Genomic DNA, 19,063 nt, shown 5'->3' on the forward strand with positions numbered 1-19,063 from the left:
GTAGGGAATGAAACACATAAACTCAAGCCTCTCCTTAAATTTATGAGAAGTCATATCCAAGATACTATTTCCTTGCAAGACATGAGTGAAAAAGAAAGAACTTGAGCTATAAAGCAGGTAAAAATGTATTTGCATGTTTACAAGGTCAGATATTGAGCTAGTATAAATCAGCTCAGTGTCAGTGGAATTACCTCAGAGAATCCAGGTATTGTAATGAATGCAACTAAATGACAGAACTGAATTTTCACAAAGATGTATTTCAGAATTCTTCATAATATTTCTTTTTTGCATATTATGTAAATCTGTTTTTATTGCTTTATTAAATATCTCCGAACAAGGACTGAAAGTGTAAGCTATGTATTGAGAAAATGCTGATATAAACACCGTGGCTTGCTAAGTGCTACGTAAACATTAAATGTTGGATTAAGTAAAAGTGGTTAAGCCCTCTGGCCATAAAGTTATCTTAGGAAATGAAACTAAACATCCTTCCTTCTGCTGAAGAATGCTTAAGGAAATATTTGTCCTCTCAAACCATTTGGTGAAAAATGAACAACAGTATGAAAAATTATTTTCATTCTGTCACATTATTCCTGGCTGAAATTGGTACCACACAGGATGCAGAACTCCAGTTTTATCTGATAACGTGTTATTACATCTTATGGGCTTCAAACTGATGGAAGGAACATTTAAATATTCAATGGACCATATTGCCTTGTGACTTCCATGCAAAGCCTCACCAAAGTAAACAATTTGCAAAAATTCATCTACATTGTCAGAGCATTTTCTAAAGATGCGCGCTGTTCTGCCCACTTGCAGATGGGCAGCTATGAACAGCACCATCTTGAAACAGGCTGAATGCTTCCTATCAACTGTCAAGGGGTCCTTTCAAAGGGAAATGAAGGAAGCAAAGAGAGCATTCGAATTTACAACTTATGAAAGAGACTGGTTAATAATGTGAAACAAAAGGGTTTTTTAAAAAATGTTAAGACATTTGAAAACATTTGAAAACTTGAAATAACTTTTCTTATTTGAAGCTGACCAATTTTTATTTTAATACTTTTTTTTAATGGCAGGTCTAACCATCCCCATATGAAACATAACATACATGGAGGTGTGGCATGTTGTTCTGTTTAATCCTAATTCCAAATTTCAATAAAACATGTTTTTGCTTTCTCGTAAAAGAAATCCTCAAAGATCTACTTTTACACATGGATTTTAAGTATCTATCCTTAAGACATCTCCAGTCTCCTCCTTTGATTTGTTGAATTTGTTGGCAAATTACTGCATCAGTTTCCACAAACAAATTCTGCAGAATTCTGGCCATGTGTTAGAATGTGACAGGGTAACATTTACTGGTAAGAGGCAACACATGACAGTTCAGGTATTGAAAATGTGGCATTTCACATTCATGTCATGTAACATAAAGAAGATCAAGATTAAGACCAAGTAAGAGTTAGAGGAGAAGAAACCAGGTCCCCTTATTCAACCTTAAGCTAAATACTCTATGACAAAAGTTATTTTTGTTAGTTCTGATGAAAAAAAGATGGTGGAGTGTGACACTCGGGTTACAGTGTAATGAGCTAATGTTTACAGCTTGTTCTTATAGACCAGATAATAAATATGTCCTATTTAACTGCAGGTGGTTATGGAAAAAAAAATTACAAATTACATTACAAATCAAAGTGGGGAAGTAGATGAAAACTTAAACCACATTCAGTTTTCCATTAAACCTTGTAAAAGCTAGATTGTTTTTCTTATTTAAAATAGTATAAGGGCCTGATCTAAAGAATCCAACACTTCCATTAACCTTAGTGGGCTCTGCATCATGACTCTGGGTAAATGCATCTCTTTTAATGTCAGTGGAATTATTTATTTTTTTATGACTGGGCAATTAGTCCCCCATGGAGATACAACAATGTAAATCAGTGGAGGACTGTATGCAGAGGGTACAGTGTGATGTCCCTGGTAAAACTAAACAATACATATAAAAATGTGTGAAAACAATGAGACAAAAGTAATGTGATCAATAAGCAATAGCCATGCAAATGAGCGAAACTGTGTGGAACTATGGCACAAAAATCATAGGAAAAAAACCTGTTTGCCTCTATCAGCATGTTTTTAATTTCCTGCTGTCTGCCTCAACTAGAGAGAAAAGGTGTTAGTTATGGAATAGGAAAAAACATATAGAAGAAAATCCATTTGCAACTTGGATGCTTTGACAATTTTGGATCATGCATGCAAAACATTCAACCATTCTTTTATTAGATGACAGCAAGTGAAGTTCATGCAGTTTCAGACAAAAGATTTCTGAACTAGTTACTTGTTTCCTTCACACAAAATAAGTTCTAAGCATTTCAGCTGTTAGCCTGAAAAGAGTAACTGTGTCATTTTAGTTTTCTTTAAGTTCTCCTCATGAGAAACTAAATATGCCTTTCATGACTGTCTGAATATAGATGACCTCATCTACTGTGAGCATGACTGACTGGTTTTCCAGAAAGGACACCCTTAGGTAGGAAAGAAAAGAGACAAAAATAATGCACTGAGAAAATGCCATTCAGAAGTCTGCTATGAAGTGTTTCTACAAAGCTCCATAGGAAAAAAGAAGAAAGTGACCCAAAATTTAAACATGCACAGAAGAGCTGAGGGAGAAGTGGCTTGTACAACCTTTAAAAAGTTTGCTTAATATTGAGCTGAACTCAACAGTTCATAAGAACAAAGAGAATATACAGAGCATCACATAGTACTAATGGCAGTGGCATGCAGACACCAAAATTGTCAAAATTTGCAACCTGCATAATACCTTTGGTTGAATTGCTCCAACGGTTACCTTCAGAATAATGGGATAAAGTCAACAGATTGACGCATGAACCACCCGCACCAGATCCAAAAACAGTTATTCGTAATGGGTCACCACCAAAGAACCCAATATTTTCACTAGTCCATCGCAAAGCTTGAATTAGATCAAGGAGGCCATAGTTTCCTTTTGCTGCTTGGTCCCCAGTGCTCAAGAATCCTGTGAATGTAAACAAAAAAAGAGAAACGGTTAGCAAGTGCTCTTCTGAGTACTCCTGTTGCAATCTTCTAAGTGAGATTCCAAAAGTAGATGCCATTAAATATCATGTAACTACACAATGTTCCATATTCACTGGATAACAATTTGCAAGTTTGTACTCTTCCCGAAACAAATTATATGTTATTCACTCTTTTGGCCATGATATATTAATGTAGGGAAACATTCCAGGCAAAATACTCGTCTAAGTCTTAACAGGTGACAACATACTACTCCCAAAGACTTCCTGTTGATTGTGCTAAGTTTAAGAGCAAAGGTTTAGCAAACAGACATGCTGCAGTAATTTTGAAAGGGATTTGGTCAACTTTGTATTGCTCTTCTGTACTCGGATACAGCCATGAGCTCTGCACATGCCTTAGAGGCAATGGTTCCACTTCTCTGTAGACTGTGTTTGGTTACGTCCTGGCAACATGCTATCTTTTCTTTTTTTTTTTTTCTTCCTCCAAAAATGCATCTTATGTCACAGGACAAGCCAGGTTGAACAATGTGAGCAGCTCTCAACTCCCTGAGCTCTTGCCCATAGTCATTAACCTGAGTTAACAGAATCTATATTAAATGAATAAAGACAATTTAAGATGCTTCCATGACCCCTTAACATCAAAAAGATAAGAGCTTGGGGTAATCTGGAGAGCACAAGAATTGCTCTCTTTTATTCATACTGTAAGAGAAATGGTGGAACGTGCCAGGTGCAGGAACGACTGACTGTTTTACACTGCTCCCAGCAGTACTCTCTATTTAATATTGCTGTTTCTCTTGTCTGACTCTAAAAGGTAGACAATATAAACTTTGAAGAAAGGCTCTGTTGATAAAAGACATTGCTTTGCTTTTGAATCCTATTTGCTGACATTTCAAATTTTCTCCACTTAGTACACAAATGGTTAAATAATACCAGCATTATGAAGTAGCCCAGCACCTCCATTTGCATATCAAACTGATGTAATACGCACTAAATTGACAGTGTAACTGTTTTTCAGTACAGACTTTGTAGAGAAATGCAACCATTACAACAATTATTTCCCCATTGATTAGATATTAGCGGGTCTTCTAATCTCGTTAAAGATCTACTGATTTAAGTCTCTGGAGTGCAGACAGCCTACTCAAAAGAAGTTTGAAGCAGTTTTACAGAAAAATGGTTCTCAAAGGAGTCCTACTCTTTCATTATGACAATTAAAGCAGCTTTTTGATGCACTTCTAAGAAGAAATACATATGTGCATGTATAAAGTAATAATTTAACATGAATGCAGATAGGTGCACACATGTATCTATATACATGTACATAAAGAGCATGTCATCTGTTACTTTATTATTATTCTGAATTGACCTCAGATGGCAAGCTTACATTTGGCATTCTGGTGTATGTGTACATGTTGATACCAACAGACCTTCTTTGCTGTAAACTGCACTAAAAGGAAATTGGTCTTGCTGGCTCTGTGGTTGAGCTCTGCTCTGTTTAGGGCGAGCAGCTTTATTTGCGTAGGTCAATCCTGATTTTTGTTACCATGGAGAATGAATAGGAATGTGGAATAAGGTGCCAGGCCAACAATTCTCCCAATTCCACACCTAATGTACCAAGTCTAATGGACATACTTCATTCACTGTAGCTGTAGCAAATTGTTAGCCTGACACTAGACTTCAAACTAACTGCCATTCTACAACTAAAACCTGCCACATTTAATACTTAACTGCATAAAAAAGCAAAGTAGCATCACTACCATAGAAGAAAGTATCACCTTGGTATTCAGGGAAAGCCCAGAAAGAAAGTCATAAATATAATTAATTCATTCTCATTTTACTACCACAGCTCAGTACTGAGTTGATACGAATATGATAGTATTTTTTTCTCCCTCACTCTCTTCCGTTTTCTTCTGTGTAGCTGGAGGGGCTGGTGTGCACACCTATGTGAAAGGATGACACCCTATAATCCTTCCTGCACAGAAGCATTTATTCCTGTCTTCATACTCCAGTAAAATGCTGTCCCCCATAAACAGTGTCTAAGGACACAGAGACACGACATCTCTGGTAGAAAAATCTAATGAAAGCTTCCTAACCAGTCTCACTGCCTTTGTCTGTCTGCTTGGAGTTGAGGGATGGTACCAGCATCTGTAACGAAATTAAAATGAAGGAATTTATAGGAACTACAGGATCCTGTGGCTGCACATGCTGGGAAAGTCTTCCCTTTCTTTGCGTAAGTATACGACTGTGGAAAGTCAGTGGCAAATCTGTTCATCACATTAAGCGCATAAGTGACTGCACTGATTTAAGGGATTAGGGGAACGATTGACAGCGGCAGTCCTCGAAACACAGGCAGCAACGATATGAAAGCAGCTACAGCAGTTCCCAAAAGTGTGTCCTAAACAAGTCTCTCTGCTTTTTATTCTTTCCCTGGTTTGCAGATTCCGTGAGCCTGGACAAGATCTGCTCTCAGCAGAGCTGTAGCCTTGGCTCAAAAAAGGTAGATTTCTCGAAATGATTCCAAGGCATTTATTAGGAAAATCGGTGGTAGGGTTATAGCTGAGATACAGTGATCACCCTGAAGGAAAACAAATGCTAACACTCAAATTTTCTGAAAAATTTCTTTTTTATACTCTGTATAATACACAGCAAAGTGTGAAACAAGGAAGTCTTTACCTGGAAAAGCAACAGATTAAAATTATAGATGAAGCCTTAGGGCAATCCCCTCCTGTTAAATAAATTCACATCAAGTCCTTAAGCTTGATGGGGAAGTGGGAAATCCTTGGGAAACTATAAATATACTACTTTTAAAGAATCTTTGCAAAAATTATCTTTAAAAAAATCAACAAAAAACCCCAAAATAACCCCCCAGAAAACCCAAAAAAGAAAATGTCTCCTGTTGCTAAAAGTAGGTATCAGGAACCTTGCATTCACTTCAGGAAATGTGCCAGAAGGGGGAGCCTTCACTTTATTGAAAAAAAAAAAATCAAAAATGAAGTATTAGTAATATTCTCCTTATTTGTCTATATTACACAAATTATGATTTGTGTCCAGAGCAACAGCTCGGATGCAAAAGAAATATCTGACACCATCTGAACAAGAACGACATTGGCTGACTTCCATATCTACACAAGGTGGATGATTATTGATGTTGACTTCCATAACATGAAACATTTCTATCTCATTTTTCAGAACCATAAGAAGCTTCTTAATATCACCACCTGTTCATGCCTTTTTTCTTGTACACACTAGTATCAGCATGGCTTAGAAGCATTCAGAATATCATGAACTCAGAGATAGGACTGACAAAACAGATGAGGTTTTTCTTTCCAGTTTTTTGTTTGTTTGCTTTTTTGTTTTTCTTGGTGGTTTTTGAGGGTTTTTCTGTTTTGTTTTTTTCCTTGTGAGGCATGCCTCAATATAGAGAAACTCATCTAACCCATAGAGAAATGCTTTAATGCACAGCATCATACCTAGTCTGTATGTCTGGGGGTGAAAGTACTAATTCCTATTTATTCCTTAGATAAAGTAGAGATTGCAATAATATGTTTTATCTTTATCCCAAGAGGAGCTTTCATTATGTAATTAATACAGATACCATAAATTTATATGCATTTCTATGTCATGATCATTATGCTATCTAGATATTAAGCTAGCAATTCTGAGTCACAGAGAGGAACCTGCTCTTGCTGAAAGGGGCTTGTGAGTCTAAAAGCTTGTCTGTTTTTAAACTGTATCAGGTCTAGTCTATTAATATATATTACCCCTTTCTGCAAATGCTGTCTTGTTATTATGCTTGGATTGTCATCTCACCAAGAATGCTGCTATCGTATGCTACCACCTTTTGCTCCTGTAAAAAAAGTGAAGTAAATTATTCCGTATTTTAGTTATTCCAGGAAGAAACTTGCAAAAAACTTTACTTTTGCATTATTCTCTAAAAAGGTCAGATTGAGCTAATTTTGTTCCATAATTAAGTCCTTCTACTGGAAATACTCCAATCATCAGCTGAACAATTGCTATTTTATATTCTGAATGGAGAGGTTATCTCTTCTTTTATCTCCTCCAAAGGAGTAGACTATAATAGAATTATGGAAGTGAGGATGTGGTCTTTTGTGAGTTTAAGAAAGAGATTTATTAAGCTCATTTGGACCATTTCTCTGTTACATGTCCATTAGACAAATAGGCGGAGTGTGCCAGGACTAGGCCTTGTATTTTGTGTTAAGATAAATTTTAATGCTTTATGGGCTTATCTGCCTGGGTAATGATTTCTGCTGGCATTCAGATAAATCTTTTCCTAATATGATTCCAGTATTTTTGATGAGTAAATAAAGTAATAGAGTTGGGAAACTTAAACTATGCTGTCGAAATTCTTAGTAGGTTGAATTATTTTAAGCTCTGGCCTAGTTTGAACATTCAAATTGATGCAGAGGGGAAGGCCAAGACAGAGTTTTCCCTAATGTAAGGGCCTGCTATAACCCGATGGTGCAATACAAGACAAGGTGCAGCCTGGTGGGTATGAAAGTGCCATTTCACATCAGAGAGAACCAAACCTTCCCTCTGAGGAGTTCTGTCCATTTAAGTGTTTCATAGCCCAGCAACCTTTGTGGGTGGATGAAAGTAAGGGACAGAATGTCTTGTTGGACAATAAATAAATAAATAAATAAAATCTGCCTACAAGAAAAAACACAGCAACAAATGCTACTCTACAAATAAAACACAAGAGCTTATAAACACTAGTCTGATGTCTTTAAAAGGTTTTTTTAAAGACCTGTGTTACTGAAGGCAGCAGCACTTAAGACTTCAATATTATCCACCTGTTTATGCGTGAGTTATAATAATTAAGCTATGTTTTTGGTTACAATTATGCAGTCAAATGTGATTTTTTATTTTATTAAATGCAAATGTTAAATTGTACAAGTATAAATGCATCAACACATAGTGGAAGAATATAGGATATATTTTGAGGGAAGAATTTATATTCCCTCTGAGTTGCAAGTTCCTTGGTTAGGACTTTAGTTTGACACCTTCCATTAATATTGAATAGTAATTGCCATCTACAGAAAATTTCAGTTGCCCTTTAAACTATACCTACTCAGTTAGAAATGTGAGCAAGATAAGCAAATTTTAAGCAATCTGGTTAAACTTATAAAGCACATTTGTTTTCATCTTAGACATCTCTCTTGAATTTGCATCAGCTAACTAATCTGAATGAATTATATGGGCAATCGCGCTGTGGATGTTAATGTATATGTGATATTCATGAAGCAGAGGATACTGCTCCTCACTTTGCTGACCAGCACATCCTAATATTAATAGCATATTTTACTAATGGATAAGGGGTAATGTGGCTAAAAGGACTAGTAACTCCCATAAGGAAGACGTAGGAGAATATAAACCATTCAGTGCAAGAAAAAGATTCCTTCGTAGATATCTGCAATATACCTCTGCTCAAGAATCAGATAAGTTTTCTGAAAATACTGCTCAATCAGGAGTTTTGTATGAAATTCACTTAATATAGAAAAAAGAATTGTAACATTAGCAAAGTACTCATCTGTTTCTGTAGCTTTCTGCCACATGCATATTATTAATACGATTAATGATTTCTGAAGTGCAAGATTTTTGCTTAACTTCATGAGATGTGCAAAGTAATATGCTACATCATTACACATTCTTTCCTGACTCTTTAAGATACATGAGACACTGCATTTATACAGAGATTTTATTTTAAATTTATGTATAGAATATAAATTAATGTTGGAATCTTTGCAAGTGGACAATCTGTACTTTTAAACAAATGTTCTGTTGCAAAATATTAACAGATGTACATCGTCAAGTTGGATGGCGGTCTGAGCAACCTGGTGTAGTGGAAGGTGTCCCTGCCCATGGCAGAGGGGTTGGACTAGATGCCCTTTAAAGGTCTCTTCCAATCTAAACCATTCTATGATTCTATACATTAAATATATTCGCAAACTATTCACTTTTCATGTAGTACGGTTACGTGACTAGTGACATAAATTGTTCAAAAACTAACTTGTATTTTCTGAAGTCATACTGTAACCTTTATAAATTAAGGACAAGTATCTTACATACAAATAGCCTGCACTGATATTTTCAACCCACAACTCTGTTCTGGGATGTGTTAGGCTTGCATTTCTGCAGTGATCAAGTTGTGACTACCAAAAGAGATTAATGTGGCATATAACACTGGTTGAAGTGATGGTGGGGACCAGGAAGGGTTCTGATATGAGGCCAGTTTAATTGCAAATGTTTTAGAGTTGTGGAATTTGTTGTTTGTGTTTTTTTTTTGTTTTAACAAAGACTCTTACAGAATGAAAATCTGTCCATTCAATAGTGCTGGACTGTATGGCTGACTTACAAAAAACACCTCAGAAACTGAAGGTTTTTGCGAGTAGTTGTTACTGCTATTCACATAACCTCAGTTACTCAGTAAAAAACTAGGAAACAGCTCAACTATTTTAACTGTCTTAATTAAGCTGTGTTACTGCAAGAACAGTACCTCAAGGTTAAGTGTATGAACAATAAACCATGCTGTGAGTAATGCAAAACAGCTGCAGTAATTCATTAACTTACCAAACTCTAACATGGTGCATCTGTGAAGCAGAATTCCTTGAAAATACCAACAGTACCAACTTCACTGGCCAGGGCTATTGCCCCAGCAGTTAGCCTTTGGAAATTCCCATTCATTTCCCCAAACAATTCCCAGAATTGAATCAGTAAATATAAGAACTTGTAACTATATCCTTTGGCATTGTGAAAGTATACATGAAGAAAAGAGTGTGCTGATGTATGAACTGTGATGTTCTTTTTCAGCATCACTATTTTACTGTTGAAGTTTTTAACTCTCCTCTCAGACTACCAAATCCGTCAAATTAATCTTAGTGATATGGCAAGGAGCCTACAATGAAATTTTTCACTTCTGTGCATTTTACTTAATTTCTTCTCCCATGAGAAGCTAAACAAACTGAACGCTGCAAGTTACAGAAGTTCCTTACAGCTGTTTCAGTCTGGCATCTGTCACTTGCCAGTGCTGATGCATTACAGCAAACTTCTAGTATAGAGGCAGATTGCAAAAGAGCGAAGTGTCTCACACCAGAGCACTTTATTCAATTGTCAAAGATGTATTGGCATGACCTCACTGGGTGCAGTGCAGCCCAAAACTGGCTAACCCTCAGTCTTTTTCCAGAACACAGGTTCTCTTTCACAGGCTGTATCAAAGTCCTTTAAAAGTCAAAAAAAGCCTGGATTAAGCCAGATTTTTCCCCATCCTGGAAAATTATTGTCAACCATTACAGAAGGAAGGAAGATGCTTAGATTTACTGTGATATTCTTGGCAAGTATGCCATAGACGTTGAAACAGATTAAAATTTCTAGCATTCTCTGAAGGCTGTGAGAAGAAGGTGGCTCTCTCTGACTTTAGAGTTTCAGTAAAGATATGATAAAAGTCTGAGTGTGCTTTCAAAAGCTTTAGCTGCCTTTTCTTCTTGTGGTTGATGGTTATTTTCCGTTCTGCCTTGTCTGTCATGTCAGGACAGCTGTGGGCAGTCTTACAAATTCTGGGTATTTTCTATGTGCAAGAAGTTCATGTATCAGCCTCTGTGACAATCCCATGCTTGCATATGGGGTCGTGGTATGGGGCAGGCCCACACAATGAAGCAGGGCAATGTCTGTTTGTAAAGCACTGAGCTGGCCGGTTTCTCTGCTTGCATCACAGCATGATGCAGTGTTGTTTCTCTCCAGCACTCCCAGCCCACATGTCAAGCGTGACTGGTTAGTGGGTCACAGCTCCTGCAGCGTGTGGCAGGCTTGTCAGACGGGTAGCAACAGTGAAAATACAAAAAGTCAGATGTTTGTTACAGTACTGTCAGCTGCAAAGACAACTTTCACAAAAGCAATTCTCTAAGCCCATACGGTAGAGTTGGAATTGGGGTGGGAACGTAAACTGCTCCCATGCTCTGCAGGCAGTTCATGCAGCCAACATTTTGGCTTCAGCACAGGGAGCACGGATAAAAGGGGCTTCAGCTGCCCTCTGCTTGTCAGACCTCTACTCTAAGTACAACATAGTTAGTCCCAAATGATCAGCCAAGAGATCAGCTTAAGAGTATCTTATTACAGATGATCTTTACTGAAGAGTCAAATGAAAGTCTGATAACAATCTCAGAGATACTTTAAAAGAGTTATATAAGCAATAGGGCTACTCCAGTAGGTGTGATCTTTAATACTGATTTCTGGTTACACTGTAAAAGGGAAAAAGAAAAGGAGGAGGCAAATCTAGTCTCAGAAATCATAGAATCATAGAATGCTCTGGGTTGGAAGGGACCTTAAAGATCATCTGATCCAACTCCCCTGCCATGGGCAGGGACAGCTTTCATTAGACCAAGTTGCTGAAAGCCCCATCGAGCCTGGCCTTGAGCACTTCCAGGGAGGAGTTACAGCTGCAGAAACAAATTTTACAGGATTTTATGTGATATGAGCTAGCTGACACATATCAGAAGTAAGCCTTAGGAACTGATGAATGACATTTGTCATAGGTGGATGCAAAAAGCAGCTGGAGTATATTTCATGTGTTTGTCTCCTGTTCTTTAAAAATACAGAAAAAAGATAGGGTTTTCTATAGAAAAGAGCAGATATCTACGAATATTTTAATATTTGAAAAAAATAAGCAATTCTACTGCCAGCAGAGAACATCTGCTTAAATGCCTTCCACAAGGTAAAAATCATAGCTGTTAGTACAAGGGTGAGTACAAGGGTAACATAACTTTTAAAGTATTTTTAAGTTTCACACAAACTTTTCACAGGAAATGAACTGTAGTACTTTGACAAAACTTTAAATCAAATCAATAGTTTGTAAAAGACAGCATGGGCAAAACCAAATTGTATTACAGGATAAAGTATGGAATAATAAAAATCAAACACATACTGATCCTTTCAAATATACTCAGCCAAAGCCCAAATGATAAGAAAAGACTACATGAGAGAACAGAAAAGTCCATAGCCAAAGCCATCACTTGATTTTCCTACTTGGCAGAAGAAAGCGATGCCCTCAGGGAGAGATTCTTGTCTTCACCAGGATTGAGTGCACAGCTGTTCCAGTCCTACTTACTTCAAGTAGTGCAATATGCAAAATTAAGTAGCCCACAGCACATTGCGTCAAATATCTGTCCTTTACTATGGTCTTTCAGAATCCCCATTTTTAGTAGCAAGATCAGAAACAAGGCATTAAGTTATGCTAGTCTTTCATGCAATATGCCATAACTTTTAAGTTTAGATGATACAACTAAAGGCAGCAGCTACAATCCTGGAAAACACGTTTTAGTGGAGAGTTAACAAATACAATGTCCTCAATGTGCAAGGCTTTAAAGACCAAAATTGACCCCATAAAAATGTCTCCTTTCCATTTTCCTTCAAGATTTGTGCAACATGAGTTTGTTATCTCAAGACAGCCCAGATGGTACTTGAAGATCTTTCTAGCCAATATATTTGAGAATATTTTGCTATATAATGAGCTGTGTAATATGTGCAGCTACTATTTAGAACTACATGGAGTTCAGAATCAGCTTTCCAAAGCGTCTTTTGGGTAGTACATTTTAGTTTATTGTCTTTGCTTTACAATGCTTGCTTTGGTTGTATATTAGAATATGTTTTCAGTAATACCACACACTTCCAGAATTTTGAATATGTATGTGAATGGAAGAAGGGATATGTTTAATTTCACTAGAAGGGAAAATTCATATTTTAGAAACAAAAAAATTCTGAGTTCCATTGAGAGGGACGGCACCATAATTTTTGATACTTCTTCACACTGTTGAGATTTGCAACGAGGGTCCAATCAGTGCTAATGTACATTCTATGAGCTGATGAAAGGGAAGTCAGAAATCTTCATGTAAAACTTTGTATGCAAATCACTAGTTAGAAGCCTAGCAGCTATTTGAAAGTTCAATCTTTCAATCAGAACACAGAAATTATGGTGCTAATTTACTGTGAACTAAAATCTCCTTATTTGAAAATAAATAGAAAAGATTAACCATTGGACCAATTTACCAAGATCTTCATTCAGTGTGTCATCACTCGCATTTTTAAATCAGAACTGGAGGTTTTCAAAAAATATGTCAGTGCTCAGATAAGATTTGATTCAGAACAGTTTTATGAACAGTATAATACAACTAGAGGTCATACCAGATAATCACAAAAATGCCTTCTTGGTTTTGAATGTGTGAGTTAAACAACACATAACTCTTAAATAATCAAGATCTGACTTCTGTAGCCTGATCAGTGCAGACAGACCCTTTAAATGTACTGGGAATTTAAATAAGTTTTGAGAAAGCATGAGAAATAAGGCTTTTCTATTTTCCTTCTTTCTCCCTTCCCATCCCTTTCCTCTTCTCTTCCCTTCTCTTTTTGCAAAGTTTAATCTTATTTAATCACTATCAACATTATTCTTGGAGCTCAGTTATTCATGTGAATTTATATTTGTGTCCACTATCCTCTTTGAAATATACTTGGGGGCACACAATTTATTGCTTGATAAATCCCCTGCAATACTTGGCAATATTTTTTCTCCTGTGATAACAATCTGCCATGCTCTCTGTGAACGCTATGTGGTTGACCAACTCCTTGACCTATATGTGGCATCGCATCCACAGCTGTTTCCTTGCTGCAATACAATAGACAGCAGTAGCTCAGTGATCAGAAAGATGACGTTCTGCTCAGACCCTTTAAAGACTAAGAGGCATATTTAGCTTACTGAAGGCACCAAATTTGTGGCTATCTTAGCCTGCATGTAAGAATAACTTCAGATTAAAAAAAAAAAGTAAGTAGGAAAAGCAACAACCCCATTTCAGATTGAATTCTAAAGTGGGGCATGTCGGAGCACACTGCAACACCACCATATCACATCAGGTTGTATATCACGGCTTGTTATTGTGGCTGCCATTGTGTTTATGATGGCAGAGATGCTGAATCTATTCTTACCCAGAGAAAAGGACTTGTACAACAGTGAAAAAGCTAAGAAATATAGCAGGTTTTTGACTTATACCTGTGGACCCCTAAAAGCCTGTGGGCTACTTTTCAGGGCCCAAAGATCATACAGGAAAGCAAACCAATGAAAAGCAAACACAAATGTATTTTATGACCATCCAAACCACTAGGGAAAACTTTGAGAGTCCTGTAACAAAAATATGTTGCCAACACCTATCTTCATACACGGACTTGTGCTGGCAAGATCTTTATACTGTTTTCATTGCTGTTAACTGAACACCAGGAACATTTCTAAGAGTGTTTATGCCTAGACAGAGGCATCAAATCTAATTTTCTGGTAAATAGGTATCAGTTCTGGTAAAATGTAAAGTAAGAATTAACTGGATCACCATATGCCTGTTCCTTTCTTACATACATCCTGCCTCTCCTACAATTTTGCATTCTACTGTGTCTGAATTTCCTGTTTCACAGAGCAAGATGCTTTATCTTTCCACAATGATTTTACTGCACTGCGATACACATTTTGTGTCTTAAAGGCAGGGAGCTGAAAAAAAGTCAAGAATGAGATGAGGGCAGCTGTCACAGAGATGGTAACTGCCATTTACCAAAAAAAATGATGGCTACTAAACTATTTCTCCCCAGCAGAATCCTGAGGGATTTGGCCACTGCTGGCTGTACAGCTGTTAAACAAAACAGGAGGATGTACAGACAATACACATGACTCCTGTGTATCTCTTCAGAGCAGTCTTATAAAATACCTGGTCATATGCATGTCCTCAAACTTTTCTAGCAACAATTTAAATAAATACAAGATGCCAAAGAGTTGTCCTTAGTCCAAGGAAAAAAGCCTCAAATCTGCCCAAAGTTAATTGAGGCTAGAATCACTCCAGCTCTGTCTACTGCAATTTCACATTGGTGCCCTTCAATTAAGGCATAATAAGAGTGCAAAGTAATTTATACTTATAGATTAGATGTCATCCGTGAAAAATCACCGATTAACTCAAAGGAGGCTTCTGGAGTACCAAAAGAACAAATGTGGTAGTACTCTGAGTTTTGCTTTTCAGTTAGCACCTTGAAACCACAAAAGCAAAGCTGAAACACCTTTATTTAAAGGCATTAGTAAGAAATACTTTATGCACGTGGGCACACACAGACACATGCTATCAGCACTTTGATCTTCAGGCTTCACTAAATAAAGTTTCATTCACCAATAAAATAACAACACAAAAATGCCTGTAGTGTTTCCAATAATTATTTCAAATGTTTTTTTAGTTCATGAAAGGCAATTTTTTTTACTTTATTTAGTTACAATTAGAGAATTCTTTGAAAGATTGCCTATGGCAGCCCCAGCTTAAATGCAGAGCTTTAGCTTTCCATAAGATGTTGCATCCTTTCACTCCACTCCACAATGAGTCTCATATGTATTACCACTACATCAGCTGAAAATATGCATATACACATCTACAGATGGACAAGGCTCATTGCTATTCTAGGTCTAACTAATTCCAGTGAAGTCAAGAAAATTTGCCAGTTGAAACCAAGCTAGGGTGTGATACCAGGCCCTTCATCTTTTGAGATATGTAAAAGCATGACATTAGCAAGTGTATTAATAGATACTGCATCAAACTTACAGCATCAACAAAGTGCTAAACTAAGTAAGATTTAATGGGTAGCAAAAAATAATTGATGTTTCAGATAATTAGGTATTTGAGGTGACTGGAAGCCTCTGGTAAGACTCTAGAAATCTTTGACAAGTGCGCGTACATACACCATCCAAGCTCCCAATAACTGAGATTGCTCTATGTTTAAAGATTTTTGCAACAAATGCAGTGAAAGAAAACCGGTGTCCAGCTGAGGTAAATATACTGTTAAAGATGCTAACTTTGCATTTACTGCCCCCATATTCAGTCCACAGTAGGAAGTCAGGTATTCAATATTGCCTAATTGGAGGGTATCACATAACAGCCTCATTTAGCATGGCTAGTTTCACCTTTTTTGCCAAAAGCTACTGAAATCTGGTAAGTAGCAAAGTGAGGAAAATAAAAACAACAAAACCTAAATTATTTCACATTTCTGTCATGTATTTTAAAATCTAACACTTTTTTGAAAGCTACTCTACAATTATAAAGTAATACTTTGATACAATACAATTACACAGTCTTTGAGTAGGAGGATTCTTTTATGGGGAGGGTAATAGTCTTCAGTTACTCAAATTTAGATGAAATTAGGTGTCTTGAGGCTTACAACACCCACTTGCAGCCAAACCGAGAGAAGGAACATAAGTCAGAGGTCACAGGGAACAAATTTCCAAACCTGAGCAAAAACTGAATTTATACAAAATCATCACGTCAAACAAAACAGTCCTCAGAAGAGGACAAGAATGTCAAGCACTTCTGTAAGGCAGCTAAGAAACATTATGGCTGAGTGGCTCACTCAGAGGCATCAGCTTTCTATTTTGCCATTACAATTCTGATAGCTTATGACAAAGCAAACTAATATGTACAGTATTCATGCAGTAAGTAAAAGGATGCTAATTTGTTTTTAACACTTAACCAAATACTACAGGTTCTAAAGGCGCTGCTGAGTGCCAACATGAGTTGGAAAATCTAACCTGTGTTAATTTTCCCAAAAACAGATGGTACATGAATTAAGCTGTGTAGACCCTTTTGAGCTCCCTTTCTCACTAGGTCCCTTTTTGGATAACTAATGTTCATTTCTTAAGGCTCTATTCTCTTGCACTTATTTCTCTTAAATAACTGAAACCAGCCTCCTTAACTGTATAGGAAGATATGCTCAATGGGAAAAAAGTCACAGGCCTTCAAGGGATTATGTTATGTATGCAAAGCTTGTCACTAAATCCAATATTTTTTCCATGGACAGTATAATAGTATCTGCATTATTTATAATGGGAAAATGTTTCATTCAAGGCCAAGAAATATCATTACCTATGAAAGGTAAATAAATCCAGGGCTATGCCAGTAAAGCTCATTCCTGTACATCACTTGAAGGCAGCAGGTATGAACTCATAGAACGAAAGACTGCCTCATCTGAAAATAAAGATTGCAGACAGTAGCTATTAGCAGGTGATTTTAGCTGTTGTTTATTATTGTAAATGGCTTAAAACCTCACCACAGCCCTGGGCTTAACTATGTTAGAGAGGTAACAAAGAATGTTCTTAGGCTTTGTGCAAAGGAAAGGAATCAACATGTGGAAAAGTTGGGAAGGTGAAATATTTTATTAAAAGAGAATTTATTAAACCAACATGACCCATTGTTTCTCAGTAGCCGAAGAGAAGCAGATTTCTGCCCATGCTGTTGCAGTATCATAATCTTTTAAAAAAAGGAAAAGTTTCAAAAAACCTGCAGTAGCCATTTAGAGGATACGTGTTCCCCTGAGTTGCTGCACCTGCTTGCACAACATCTCCTCTCTCCCTGTCAGACATTCCATGTAGTGCATAAGCAATCTCAACGCCCAAAGTCTACTCATTATTTCAGTCATAATCTCCTTTTTAATGGAGCAGATTGAGGGAACAAAATATAAAAGGCCTATTGCTGTTCTTCCTTTCCATGACATTTCTATGTTGCGCTGAATTACTCTGGAATCAGGATGGTTTACAGTATGCTGTGTTTTTATCCTCACCCTGAATAATAAGGTAGTAGTTATACTCAGTTCATAGGAACAAGGAGACATAGCACAAAGAGAGGAGTGGCACACCCAAGCTTATAGAGGAAAGCTGTGGTGGAAGAGGTGGGTAAACCTGTCTCTGAATTACAAGGCCAGAAATAGGATCTGTTAGACTTAAGCAATTAAATAGCTAGAGAATTACTGTGCCATTATATTTTGAAGATTTTTTGCAACCATGTGCCCACCTTTAAAATTCCAGTGTGAACATTCTTTTACTGTATAATGAAATCTGGGCACTAACTGATGAAATAAATTGAGTTTTAATAGACTTTGCTCAACAACACACCCCAAATGACACATCAGTAATTACCATCAGATCTCAAGCAACATCCTGACAAAGTTACTAAATGTAAGCGCATCTGCTAGATTGCAATAAATTGCATTCTTGGTATGCTTGAGATTTGTCAGAAAATGTATTTATACTCAACATTAATTCTGCTGACTCCAAGGACTGTTTCAGTTCATAAAGGCATCTCTGACACTGCAATATAGAATCATGTCCCATTTCTGGCAAAGCACTGCTAGCAAAATACCAGCTGTTTTCAGTGGAGTATCAGTGTGATACAATGAGTTGATGTGCTGGCTTGATTAATCTTTATATGATTTCTCAGCTTCTAATGTAACATGCATAACTTTGTATTTGTAGTCAATGGTATAGAACATCACTTGACAGTTAAAGTACTTATGTTCTTGTTCTTTTCTCATGAGAAAGTTCACCTCTTTTAATTTGTTAACTTCTGAAAACAGCAGCGATAGGTTGACTACATAGACTATAGAAAGAAGAGAGTGGCTCAACGACTCGCAATTTCATTTAGTATCATTCTGTGTATCACTGCTGTTTTCCTCCATTAGAACGAAAGGTATCACATAGCTTTTGCTTTTCAGTGATCCATCAGACAAATTCAAGATGATGATGAAGCATAATTTCAAAATATTAATTTTGAAAATGTTTTCATTATTCTCATGGAAAAATCACATATGATTTAAGAGAGAAGTTGAATATGTTCCTAAATATTTAGAACTAGTCTCGATAATTTTAAGACAATAAATTTCTTTCTAGGATAGAAACTAGAATTTCTACTGTATCCTTCTTTCTCCTCAAAATGACAATTAATTGCTATAAGTTTGAAAGACTACTTAGCAGCTTTATGGAAGACCACGTAAAAGCATTACAGTGGCTGGACTACTGTGCTCCCTTCTGCTGTCAATAAGTCAATCTCCAGCTATCACAGTCTTTACAGAGGTGGATCTGATCAAATCTGATCTTGAACTGATTTTTTTTTCCTCAATACTCTCAATACTTTTTCAGTTCTTTAAATATATAGTTTATATAAAGTTTACCTGTGCCATTAGTTATATGT

The 19,063-nt window shown here is 36.7% G+C and overlaps 1 protein-coding gene across 1 annotated transcript in view; it reads right to left on the reverse strand.

Annotated features, from left to right (window-relative positions):
* NLGN1 (neuroligin 1) overlaps nt 1–3,013 on the reverse strand; it is a gene marked incomplete at its 5' end in the record, with an annotated part of 9,801 nt that extends 6,788 nt beyond the window's left edge. The window contains one exon of the mRNA XM_010193471.1: nt 2,801–3,013. Coding sequence (XP_010191773.1) covers nt 2,801–3,013 — 213 coding nt within the window. The remainder of the gene's footprint in view (nt 1–2,800) is intronic.
* Between the last annotated feature and the right edge of the window lie 16,050 nt (nt 3,014–19,063).

This window comes from Mesitornis unicolor, unplaced genomic scaffold (assembly GCF_000695765.1).
Source record: "Mesitornis unicolor isolate BGI_N332 unplaced genomic scaffold, ASM69576v1 scaffold15021, whole genome shotgun sequence".
NCBI classification, from domain to species: Eukaryota; Metazoa; Chordata; class Aves; order Mesitornithiformes; family Mesitornithidae; genus Mesitornis; species Mesitornis unicolor.